Genomic DNA, 13,082 nt, shown 5'->3' with positions numbered 1-13,082 from the left:
AAAGTAAAAAAATTCTAACCCTGTTTGTTTAAAACACACACACTGGCCTGAAAAAAAAAACCGAACCAAAACAAAATAAACCCCGAACAACTAAAACCCCACAAACACTCAGAACTCCCAAAACGCCAGGGACTTGTTTTCTTAATTTGTTTACTAGGAAATTACATAGTCTGTGGCTAAGTAAAGTTTTAGGCAGTCGATAATCTCAGCCTACTCAATAGCCTTAAAACAATCTTCATTCATTTCTTGAAGGTTCAAAACTATTGTGTGGACTATTAAATCCAGTCCATGCTGTTTGCTGATAAGCTCTTGAAAAGTTTGTTTCTTCGTTCTGATTATTGTGAACATCATCCTGTGAGAGTTGTCCTGCCCTTCACAGCTTGCCTGCGAGAAATTGAATTCCCTTCCTTTCCCCCACGTCCTTCAGACCTCAGATGCTGAGAGCAAATTAGAAGATGAAGGATTTTTACAGAAACAGTTACCTGAAGAGGCAGGATCAGGTATTCAGGCTTCAGGTAAATGCGCTCTTTTTTTGGAAGGTAATTTTGAGTCAGGGAGATGGAGTTTTGTTGCAGTTACATTTTTGTCAGCAGCACTCCTGTCAGAAAGCTGAAGCTTGGTTCTTCAGGTCACTTGGTTTTTTATTCCTCATTATTTTAGCGAGAGTTCAGGGTGCTTAGGGTTTTGGAAGATGAGGTTTGGGCATTGTAGTCACTGAAATATAGTTGAGTGTGATGATTATATACTTGCTGTGTTAAAAAAACAAAACTTGTTTTCAAACTTTTTGGTTTGGGTTTTTTTTTTTACCCTAGGGCTAAGTTTAATCTTTTTATGCAACTTGCTATGGTGCTGGAAACTGAATTAGAGTTGTATTTATATATTAATATACTTATTGCCAGAAGGATCTTGAGCTTAAAAACTGTAAGAGCTGACATTGTGTGTGCAGAATAATGGAAGGATCATCGTTGTTTCTCTAGTCTGTTGCTTCTCAGCTCGAATCTGTAAATGTTGCGATATTCCCCAGTGCTTCAGTGGCTGACTGTCTGGCAGCTGGGGTATGTTTATGAAAATGCATCTTTAAAACACATTTGTCTCTTGACAACAACAAAGGTCACAAGAACTAAAAAAATTTAATAAAGTTGCAATTTCCTGTTCAATGAGTTGTGTCGGTTTCTTTTGTACTTGCAAAACCCAATAACAGGGAACATTTGTTATTTGTATTCAGGAGGAAAAATATTATTCTGCAGCACAGCAGCACAGAACTCTGGCAGTAACACGCTAGGAGTGGATCAGCTTAGCCCTATGCCTGCAGCCAGGTAGATAGACTTATTTTCATCGTTAGCTGAAGCATAAATTAGGCTATAAAGTGTGCTCTCTTTATTAATTCTTCTTATATATCTAATATTCAAATAAGATGCCAGTGGTGTTTTTTAATGCTTATCTACATATCATAGTTCCTTACCAAGAAAATAATAAAAGGACTTTCACAAGTCTCATGGGGTTTTGTCTTTTACAGTGTTCGATTTTTGGGTTTGGTTTTTTTTTTTGCTTAACAAGGGAGGTAAAATAGGCAAAATAAGTCACGTATATATATACTACAGTTCCTTTTACACTGATAAACTACAGTCTTAACCAGAGCAAAGATAATTCAAATCAAGGCTTCAGTCATCTGTTTTAATTTTGTTGTGCTTTGGTTTTGGAGTTCAAGTGGAATGAAGATCATGCTTTTTCCCCTCCCGTGGGAACAGTCCGATGCAAGTACGCTCTCTGTATCTTGCCTGCAGATAACATTAGCCCATGCTTGAAGACTTGCAGTCTCATCTGTCAAACATGAGGTGTTTATATCCAGTATTTTTGTAAAGTTTATATTCTGCTAGTATGCAGATATACTGTCCAGAATCACCACCTCATGCTGCCAGGGGTACTTTTGCTGAAGGAGAAAGTCCTTGCCCTGATGGTCTTTTAGGAGTGGCTTTCAGGCTTCCTGAAAGCCCCTTCCCTCCCGTAGCTCAGCTTTCCTTGTGTTCCTCCAGAGCTGGCAGCTGCTCGAGTCAGAGCTGCTTGTACTGTCTATGCTGTACTCTCTCCCCTCCACTGGAGGAACTGAGTTACCACTGTCAAAGGTAGCCAGCAAGTGTGTAAATACTTGGCCTTAGGGTAAAAAGGCATGGTTTTGGCTTCTCTCTTCTCTAAGGAACTGAGCTTTTGCCAGCAGGACAGAGAGGGCTGTTACCCTCTGACCATCTGTGTAATCTACCCTTTGAATCCCTCTTTGACATTCAATGGGCTTGTCACAGTTTGAGAGAGTAGCTTTCAATGCAGGCCAAAGGATGGCGAAACAATGCAGGGATGTATATTTGTAGATATTTGTTTAACTTTGAGTTTTGCAGTTGAAACTGCATATGTCAATTAGAAGTTTTCTCCTTAGCAAATACAAATCCATAATGAGGTTAAAATGGCATTTTTCTCCTAGAGTGCTTGCTCTCTCCATCTGCTACGGTTTTAAGCAAAAAGTTTTCATGAGCCACAGTCTATCTCAGAGAGAAGGTAGTTCTTTAAACTTGGAGAGAGAGGACACGAAATACATTTATTTTCATAATTTTCTGATAAGATCAATGAATATGACCTTTCTTCCTTCATTCTAGTGTTGGAGCAGCACAAGAAGCGATACTGTGGGAGCCACAAGAGGAATCCAAAGAAAAAGATGTGTAAGAGCCACAGACTGTTTTATGCCAAAACTTCAGCAAGTTGGTTGTTATCATTGTAAAAGTTTTGTGTTGATGCAAAATGGGAAGATGTGACAGACCAAAGCTGAGAGAGAAAAAACTATTTGAAGTATTGAAAGAATATTTTCTCGTGGATGAGTTGGGATATTGGTATAAAAGAGCTATCACAGTTTTCCTTAGTTTGAAATATTTTCATACTCGTAAGTAATTAACTTAGTGTAATTTGAGTGTACTTCTTCACATTAAAGTATTACAATTCCTTGTTTCTTCTGTCCATGTTACACAGAAGAAATAAAATTACTTTAAAGAGCAAATAATTAGTATGTAACTAAATAAATTTTATTACAAAAATAATCTTGTGATTAAGGTTCTCAGGAAAAATTTGCAGAATAGATTTGTGACTTAAGTGGTAAAGTTAGTTTCCTTTTACAGATAATGGAGATTTGCATAGAAATTACTGATTTGGTAACATTAGACATCTGTTCATTTCATGGTCTTCTGAGGACAATGTCATCCAGGGTGTATCTGCAGAAGATGTTGGTTTGCTTAATATAATCCCAGTCCTGCCACCACTTACGAATTTTTGTAACTTGAGTGGACATCGCTGCCCATGCAGGTCTCGAGCAGTTTCAGTTTATCTGAGTAATTCTTTTAAAGGCTCCTAAGCCTTGCGTTTGGTCTTAATTAATGGATTGTTAGTTTTTGTTAAACCTCCAGGTCTTCCCTTGGCTATGGAGAGAATTTTCTACCTACTGGTTCACATTTGAAGTTCTTGCCCTTTCTGGAGGCAATTTCCTGAGCTTGCTTTTATAGGACAATTTTTAAAATTAAGAAACCCTGTAAAGGAAGGGAAAGCAAATAATTAACCTTTTCTGTCTCTGCAAGATCATTGAAGATAGTGATCTTTAGCCTCCCAAGAATTCTGTGGGAAGTTTTCAAATAGAAAGTTTCTCTGCCTTCTGGAAAACTAGATAAGACTGGACGAAAGTAAAATTTAAAGAACCTGAAAATAGCAGAATTTAGTGATTCACAAGTGCAAGAAGTGGCTGTTGTAACTGCCAGAACATCTTTCCACACTTCAGATCGGTGACAGATATTCAGGATTTGTCGAGTATCCCCTGCGAGCAAGAGAACTACTACGGGGATATAGACTGTAAAACGCCCAGAGTGAGTCATGCACCAACAAGCGTCAGCACCCCACTCCGCTCAGGTAATGGGAGAAGAAAGAAGGGAGGACCGGTGAATTACTTAACCTTTCTATGCCAGGAGTCAGACCTTTCTGCCGAGACTCGCTAATGTAAAAATCTTTGATGTGAATCATGGAAGCTCCGTTCACGTAGTACCAATGCAGAAATGTCAGGCTTGGAATAAGTAACCACAAGAAACGTTGTCCCTGTTTGAAATCTCATTGGTTTGGTCTGGGTAGTGACAACGTCATAGTTCAAGCCTGTTTGGCCAAAATAAATCTCTAACATAGAACTGAAGGAGAATTTATGGGGACACAGCTGAAAAAGCCACTATCTCAAAGGTCTCTGAAAGATAATTACTTGGTAGTTAAAGGTAGCCTTCATAAATCAGAAATTGTTTTAGACGTTTAAAATTGTTTGGAGTGATGCGTGTAGATTTTAGCATTTTAAAGACAGACAATGTACTAAGCACTTAGTATGTTTTGAGAGTTGATAAAGTGATCTCAATGTTTATTGAACTTGTGTTGTTTAAGAGCAATGAATTATCATTTGCTTTGTACTTTCATTAATTTGGTGTAATACATCAGTTGAGATTTCTCAGTTGGTAAAGTTTTGCATAAATAATGTCTGGGGTGGAACTTCTAGGTAATCAGTTTGGAGTTCTGTTTAGAGATCATTTATGGACAAGAATTTCTTAGAGTTTCCTGTGCTGGTGCCTGCTCAAGTACAAGAAACCTTTTTCTGCTTCCATTGAAATGTCACCAAGATCCAAAAAATCCCAAATAATTTTCTAGCTTTGCTATCATCTTTTTTTTTTTTTTTTTAATTCTAGAAGAAAAAATCCCAATAGCCTTTGGAAGTAGCTGCCGTGAAGTAGCTTCAGATTCTTCCTTTTGTGGTTCTCAAGAAATCTCCTCTGTAGCGTCCAGGACATTCGCTACAGCCTATGAAGAGGAAAAGAGCACTGAAATTCCCTCAGGAATTGCTTCAGGAATTTGCTCATCTGAATTGAATGAGCCTGTAAGTCTAGAAAATTTATGTTAGCCATTCTTTAAAATATTGTTTTAAAGTACTTTCCCTTAAATGAAGTGCAAAATGAGAAGCACAGAAGTACTTCTAGGTTTTTGTATTTTGGAATCCTGGATCTGTTGACCTAATGACAGAAGTTCTGATTGATTTCAAAGCAGTCAGTGTGTACCGCTGATTATACAAAGAGTTGGCTTCCCCTTGCACCTAGTTGTATGTAAATGTCGATTACTGTCAAAATGGCCTTATCTTCCCTCCATCCTTTCCCTGTCTGTAAAGAATTGCACAGGGTTTGACCTGGTAATCTTGGAACACCAAAGTGGTAAATATCTGCAAAATGGTTGGGTAGAAAAGGTATGTTTTTGTTGGGAGAGGGGAGGTTGATCAGTTGGTCCCTGGTGAGGTAACAGCAGGCTGCTTATCTGAACCACTCTCAATTCACAAGTGATTTGTGAACTGTAGGGTTTTGACTATGTGGAAATGGAGATTAAAAATGAATGAAAATAAATACACAAATGCATGTGCATGTGTGTTCGAGTATATAGGTTTTCTTGTGAAACTGAAGAATTCTCAAAACTTGCTGGGGAAGATAGATGAGTATGTAAATGAGTGATTCCTTGAGGAAGAAAACCAAAGCAGAAGCCTCCATCTAGTACTTCAGAAGCAAGTAAATGTTCAGAAAGCCCTTGTATTAGGGGATTAAGTTTGTCCTTTTTATGCACAGACATGGCATAATGTTATCACCTTTGTTGTATCAAAAAAATCCTCTCTCTTTGGAGTTAACAGTTTCCAAGGTCACTGTAGTGACTTCCAGTAATCTTTTTGGAATTGTTCTGGAGCCACAGCATTATCTTAACTGTCTTTTCAGACAATTATATATAAAATAGTTGCCTTTATGCCTTTCTTATTGTTATTCAATGATGGGGTTGTCATTTAAAGATCAAATTAGAGTTTGTTCAACCAGAACAGTAGCAACTGCATTCATTGTCATCAGGTGGGGTCTGTGTCTTTCTGCTTGTATAGCAGACAGTTGGAATTCATTAAGCCCATTAACAGTGCGGTGCTGCCTTGGCTGGCTCTGCGGAGATACTTGATTGTGTCACTTTCTTGTCTAAAATCTTATTCTGCATGAATTTCCTGTTTCCATTTTGATGACAGCGAGAACTTGCCTATGACTGCAGATTCTTGATTTTGGGGGGTTCTTTTGGTGAATAGGTGTGCCTGGCTTTAATAATTAAAGTTTCAAAGCAGAGAATGGGAACTTGAGAGACACTGGAACTGTTCTTTCAGAGAATTCCCATCCATTGTCCATACAGTGATGAAATGGATAAAGATTATGTAGCTGACGGTACCTTATGGACGGCTAAAAGATGAGTGCGCAGCAGCCTGAGCATGATTTTTCACACATCTGGCTTATGTGGATGCTACCTCTGTTTTCATATTCTGAACTGATTGAAGAACATAAGATTTAATGGTCAGCTAAGGCTTTAATTAAGGCCTTACCTCATTTTGGATTTAGTATGTTGAAGGAGAGGGTTGAAGACCAGCATTTCTTTAATTTACCTTTCTTGTGTTTCGTTCTGTATGATCTCACACAGGATGGGGTGCCAGTCATTGCTTCATCCTTGAGAAGCACCAGGAAGGCAGCTGGTAAGTCTTTTAAGCCAGCCCCAGCCCAAATAGAACGATCAAATCTGTTTCACCGTTTATTGACAATAAATTTCGCAGTTTTACTTCTCTTTTCTCCCCCCCCTTGGGCATCTCTTTTTATAGGGATGAATAGCTTTGCACACAACCGTGTATTGCCAGTGGTAATTAGGTTATGGATTTTGTGTTTGCACCTGCAGACTAGAACCCTGACCTCTAATCAACCTACTTTGAAGTGTAAATATTACTGGCCTAAAATTTGCAATATAGGACTGAAAACTGAATGGGCAAGTCTTGCTCTAAATGATTTTTCCGTTTTGAAATTATTTAAGGATATTTGATAAAATGTGAATGAGCCAGGCTCATGCAGGTTGATAAATGAAATATGTCAGCAAGATGCTGTCATAATGTAAGCCTATATCACAGTTATTAAGGATTAATCACTGCTAATTAACTAGACTTTTTTTTTTTTCTATCTCAGCACTCTCACAGGCATCTAACCGCTTCATTGATGAGTTGCCTCCACCAGCCCGAGAGCTGCTGGATGAAATTGGTAAGAGGCACTTCACCCAAAACGGTATGAGGCTTGCCAGCTGTCTTCAATCAGGATTTCTCCCAAATCAGTCATTACTAAAATACACAAGAGCTTCCAAATTAGTTGCAGTCAGGTCAATGATTAGGAAGTTAGGCATCAACAGCTTAAATAACTGGCAGTTTTTTGAGTTAGTCCTTGAAGTTTCTGCATTTCATGTAATGGTTAGTTGCTGATGATGACAGCAGCTAGTCTGTTGTGTGCAGATGTAATTTAACACTGAGATGCACTTTGTGTAGACTGAATTTTTGAAAGGTGTCCCAGAGCAATGCTTGTTCTCCATTAAAACAACTGCAAGCTGGGCAGCTGCACCCCTCAGGTATTTTTGCCGAGCTTAGTGTCAGTGATTTACGTTTCTTTTTGTAATCACATACATCTTCAGACAGAATACAGTGTAAAAAAATCTGTATTATTTTTACTGGGGTGTGTTACAGAACAATTTCCTTTGGTTATTCAGCTATAAACTCCTCCTAAACTAACACCAAGCATTAGGATAATTAAATGTATATAGGTCCTATGCTCTTCTAGAAATGAGGCACCCAGACGCGTTCTAATCTTTTTCTTTCCTCATTCACCAAAACAAGGACATATGGAGACTGGCGTCAAGTGAATAAATAATGGTCAGAGATAATTCCTATGATTAATAGATGAAAAAAATATACATTATGTAAAGTTTTTCATCAAAGTTTGTATGGATAAGAAATATGGTACTGTAGATTGTGTAGAGTCAATTTAGAAAGACTATTTAGCTCAATAAGGATATATGCTGTTTTAACAGAATATTTAAAGCATCAAGATTCCATCGCTCAAAACATTAAAGAGGAGGGATTGTATGACTGCAGAGTGCAAATAAATGGTTAGTTGATAATCGCCCTGACATAGAGATTACAAATAGAAAATTACTTTTGCGTTGCTGCAAAATTACTCTGAATACTTGTCACTGTATGTTCAGCTGTACCATTACCTTCAATTTTTAGCTATTTTTGGTATTGGTGGTTCAGAGAGGATTCTACCTTTCTTGGTAATATTATACGCAGTGTTTTTGCAGATAGTACCCCCTCCACCAGTGTTTGCTGTCTTTCTCTGTGTATTCACTCTCCAGAGTCTTAGGGGATCTGATGTGGAAGGCTTGTAGGTCTGAACTATCGGAATTAGTCTTCTATTATGCCACTGTAATGTCTGCTTTGTTCAAACCTAAGTGACGAAACCCACAAAAGTATAGATGGTGGGCAGCTGACGTAAAATAGAGCTGAGGTTTCCGTTCTGGGAGGATGGTTCTAGTTGAGAAAGTGGCCAATGCACACTGACTGCTTGTGTTTCTTATTCACCGTAATGAAATACTGCTTCTGATCTCATGGTCTAAGAAAATAGCATCCATTGGGGTAATCAATAGTTTATCTCCTGTTCTGTGACAAAGATACCAAAGATAGCAGTAGTGAATCTTTGTGCTTCTGAAAGTGCACACAGTAATAAGTGGGAATAATTTTTAGATGTACGGCAAGTAATGTCAGAGGAGCAGAAAAAGTAAATCTTTATAGGCTCTGCATTTGTTTCCAATGAGTCAGAAATTGAAGAGCAGTTAAAAAAAAAGACAAAAAAAAAAGCAGGACATGAGTTACTCTGTAAAAAAACTAAATAGTGTAGTCACTTGAGAATGATACTGGCACTTGTTTGTGTTATCCTACAGCTTTGTTAGATCTTTTCCCATTTAAAATTGTTACCCAAAGGATAGAAGCTCCTGTGATTTTATTCATAGGAGTATCTTGTTTTTAGGTGGTAAGGAATGCAGCAGCCTGTATTGCTTGCTGTTCAGTCACTGTGGTTTTGTTGTATTTGCATAAAGTACAGCTATTTCAGACTCCATTTTTGTGACAGCCTACTGCTTCCTGCTTATCATAGCTTAGCAGAAGGTGGCTGAATATATTCACATGCTGTAGGGAACAGAACTCACTGAGATAAGTCTTGGGGGGGGGGATATCATTGGATTTTGCTAAGTAGGGTAACAAAGCTAACATCCACAGGTTTTCTTTTGATTTTTCTCCCATATCTGGGATTGTAAGGGGAAAGATTAAAGATTAATTCCCACATGCATTTTTCATTTTAGTGTGAAGCAAAATGTTCAGTCCTGTGAATCTAAAAATGTGTTACAGTAAAATATTTATCTAGGTCTTGCTACTGGCCACCTTTGACTGTAGATAATGTGGATTTGCTTAACTGGTAGAGAAGCAGATTGCTGAGGAAAGATTAATTGAGAAGTGGACAGCTGGAAGTTTCCCAAATGCAGTGAATAAAAACACATTTTAATTTCTTTATTATCTTCCTTCATACCTTTAATGTTAAAATATTTCTGTTTATGTGAATAGTTCCCGATCAAATTAACATGGAAGACAGAGAGTCAGAAAAAGAATTTGAGAGAAATGAGAAGAGAAATCATAGTTCATGGACTAAGGAGTCATTTAATCTAGCAGAGGAAACAGAAAGGTATGAAAAAAGGGCGATAAGGCATATTTGGCTTTGAGTTACAAAGATTTAGAATAATGGTTGCAGTATATTTTAACAAGATTCGGTGCTTTCAGTAAGCCAGCTTTTTTAAGAACCCTGATAATTACGACTGTTTTCTTTTAAAATGTGTAGTATTAAACTTGCCAGCATCCATTTTAAATCTCTTATTCAACAGGGCTCACTCTACTCTTGATGATATCTTAGAAAGAATGCTCCATGCAGTTCCTGGAGATGAGGAGATCGAAGAACAACCTCAGGGACACACTCTTGGGTTAGCTGATAATTGGTACTTTGTTCGTAACTTTGTTTTATTTATGTTCTGTGTATAGACCTATGCAGGGCTTTTCAGAAAATGTGCTGTCACTCTTTAGGCAGTAACGTGTCAGGAAACTTGCCTGGAGACATCAATCTAGACTCTACGTACTAAATTGAGAGGGAAAAGTATGTTTTTTTAATATAATTTCCTGTAGAACAAAAGCAAATACTTCAATAGGCTTGGAAGGCAGTGCATAATCTTCACAGAAGTCAGAGGTAATTGGACAGAATGGTGGATTTTTTGAGGTGGAAAAGAATGTACATTAAGAGAACAGAATCATGAAGGCTCTTTAGAAAAGACTTTAAAGAAGAGTTTGGGAAGATGGTTATACTGTCATGGCAATATAGGAGGAAACAAAGAAAACGTGTGTGTGTGTGTGTGTGTATATACATATACGCATATGTATTTACATCGCTTTAAGGAAAAGATTCATAGTCCAAATAACTTTTTTCCTCTAGGAACCAAAGATCAGAGCCCAGTGACTCTGAACAACTCCATAGTAAATGCCAGTGAGTAGTCATAAGTCATTCCTAACATATATCTTACTAAGGAGCACAAGATATTCTTATATTTTTGGCATCAGGATTTTTTTTTTTTAATTGAACACAGAAGGCAAATGTCCTCATAACCAGGAGGATCTTGCCAACAGGGCAGACCGATTCCTGCATTATATATACTGCCGTGTTCATAAATGGCTCCATCCACAGCCCATTCACACTTACAGTCAGACTGTGTTTACGTAATGCTATTCTGTAAGGAATCATTGGATCTGCATTTGGATGTAAAGCTAAAGCACATCTGTAATCTTGAGGGGGAGAGGCACTTTATTTGGGGCTGGCGGGGTCAGGGTAAATATAAAAAGGTATACAGTATCTCCAGAGGCTTCTGGTTTAGTGCTCTGTATTCATCCTGTCTAAAAGAAAATTGGGATGATACACAGAACGCTGTCATTCAAGGGCTGCAAGCCGGCAAGATCCAGAAGATGCTGGAAGGAAGAAGGGAGAAGAGGAAGGCAGAGCTGTGGCCAGAGGTAGAGCACCAAAAAGCTGGGCAGGGAGTTCAGAAGATCCTCTTTGTCTGTAAAGCTCTGGATGCTGTGCTGGGCAGTATCATGTTTATTATATTGTTAACACTGAATCTGGTGAGCTTGCACAGACGAGTTTTTTTGCTTTTCTTGGTTTCCCCCATCTGGGTACTGTTTACACCCTATGATTTTAAAGGAGCAGGAACTGCTCTGGGCTTAAACTCTCCAGAGACACTGCAAAAATTTCTAATTATTTTGGTCAATTGAGACAGCGTTGTGGACCATTTGCTGGGGTTGCAGAGTGCAGATTCCTCTGCTGACTCGAAAGCACTAACGTTGCATCTCTCTTAGGCACCTCAGCACTTCACACCGTAAGGACTTTGGTTCCTATCAGCATGGTTTGGTGTGTACCTGTGGTGTGTGCACTAATGCCATCAAATCCCTTAAACATCTGTCTTGGTCTTATCTCCCCTGGCTTTCCTCTAATAGAAACTAGAAGTAAAGAGGAAGACACAAGATTAAATAAAAGTGTTTCCTCTGTGCTGTAACTCCAAATCTCCATTAGGAACTGTCAAAGCTGACTGATGTTCTGCAGCTAAAATAAAAGGCTGCCATTTTCAGTATTTCTCAATTACAGATGTTTTTTGTTACAGGGAGGGAGCTGACATACTTGCATTAATTAACGTGCCTTTAGTGCTATGCAAAAATATAAAACGTCTGGCCTTTTGTCTGGAAAGAAAAATGCAGTAGCCTTTAGTTTTCAGAGAGAACTTTTTGTTTTTCAATGAGTAGCACAAAATGACTTAAAGGAAGCTGATCTTCAGTGTTACGGGCATTTAACACTTCCACAGCAGTCAGCTCTACAGCGTGTTTTTGCTTTCCAGTTAGGCACCCAAAGTTTGAAATGTCCCATACTTTTGGAAGTACTTCCCACTCATTACTTTTGGAAATGTCGATGGTAATTTTTAAACCTAGAGATCTGGAGGTAACATCATTATGTTTTTTATCTGCACAGCATTAGCTTGTGTGACCCTAATTTCTGTCAAATGAGCTGGCAGGGATTGGGCTTCAGGCTTTGAAACCAGAATGGTTTCTGCTCACAAAGAGGGTCCTGCGTAATGCACCCAACAGAACAGAGCTGAGGCTGGTTTCTGGTTACAAGTGCAATTTAATGGATCTAGCAGAGATCTGTAGTGCTTGATTCAGGGCCCTGCTACGTGCTGGCAGAACCTGGGCTTTCTCTTTGAAGTGTTGTGTGGCTGTATGTGGTGTTCTTAGTTCTGAGCTGAATTTACATGTTTTTTAGACACTCGTCCTGAAGATCAGAAATTCCACTTACAGAAAGAGCTGTCTTCATCTTCGCCATTCAGGTGAGCCTGTCTGTGAATTAAACTGGGCTTTTGGCAGAAATTGGTGTATTTTCTGGTTGCATGAGATATGTTCTTGGCTTCCATCCCCAGGAGGTGAGAGGGGCAGTATGAAATCCTATCCCCTTCAACTTGCAGTTTGATATAAGGAAAAAAAAAGTGTGTAATTCTTTGTTCTTTTTTCTCATGCAGGATAATTGTTTTGGATCAGAGTTCTCCTACATGATTAAAATGGATAGTGCATAAGTTCTAATGTATCACCTGCTTACTGCTGCTCGTACAGTGTTCAGCCTGTGAATTGCAGCCCTTGCCAGCCACATAAATGATTGTAAAGCTCAGATTTCCTTTAACTGCAGCAGCAAGTACAGAAGAAAATCTAATGCTCTACTTTGTAACCCAGTTTGTTCCAGTTTTATGCCATCATTGCACGTAAAGGCAGTGTCAGTACTATCGCAGGACTGAACTGTTTTCTGTATATAACATCTTGATGAAGCTGGCGATGTGGTGGGGTTTTTCCTGCACGTTCGTGCTTTCAAAAGCAAAGGAATTTCTTGCTCTGTTGCATTATGTTTCGGTTTTCAGTGTTACAGTCAAAATGACTGTAATTCTGTGGGCTGCTGTTCCTGCTCAGGCACTTGTTAAATTTTCCCGTGCTGGAGTGTGGAGCACTGTTACAGCCCATGGAGTCGATGTTT

At 38.6% G+C, this 13,082-nt stretch overlaps 1 protein-coding gene across 1 annotated transcript in view; it reads left to right on the top strand.

Annotated features, from left to right (window-relative positions):
• TEX14 (testis expressed 14, intercellular bridge forming factor) overlaps positions 1–12,613 on the top strand; it is a 31,424-nt gene extending 18,811 nt beyond the window's left edge. The window contains exons 18-30 of the mRNA XM_074160673.1: positions 428–515; positions 1,226–1,316; positions 2,646–2,708; positions 3,809–3,936; positions 4,746–4,933; positions 6,538–6,589; positions 7,068–7,139; positions 7,957–8,034; positions 9,542–9,659; positions 9,856–9,951; positions 10,953–11,071; positions 12,327–12,390; positions 12,580–12,613. Coding sequence (XP_074016774.1) covers positions 428–515; positions 1,226–1,316; positions 2,646–2,708; positions 3,809–3,936; positions 4,746–4,933; positions 6,538–6,589; positions 7,068–7,139; positions 7,957–8,034; positions 9,542–9,659; positions 9,856–9,951; positions 10,953–11,071; positions 12,327–12,390; positions 12,580–12,613 — 1,191 coding nt within the window. The remainder of the gene's footprint in view (positions 1–427; positions 516–1,225; positions 1,317–2,645; positions 2,709–3,808; positions 3,937–4,745; positions 4,934–6,537; positions 6,590–7,067; positions 7,140–7,956; positions 8,035–9,541; positions 9,660–9,855; positions 9,952–10,952; positions 11,072–12,326; positions 12,391–12,579) is intronic.
• The last annotated feature ends 469 nt before the right edge of the window (positions 12,614–13,082 follow it).

The sequence above is a fragment of the Numenius arquata genome, chromosome 18 (genome assembly GCF_964106895.1).
Source record: "Numenius arquata chromosome 18, bNumArq3.hap1.1, whole genome shotgun sequence".
In the NCBI taxonomy this organism is placed as follows: domain Eukaryota; kingdom Metazoa; phylum Chordata; class Aves; order Charadriiformes; family Scolopacidae; genus Numenius; species Numenius arquata.
This window is presented reverse-complemented; position numbering and strand designations above follow the sequence as displayed.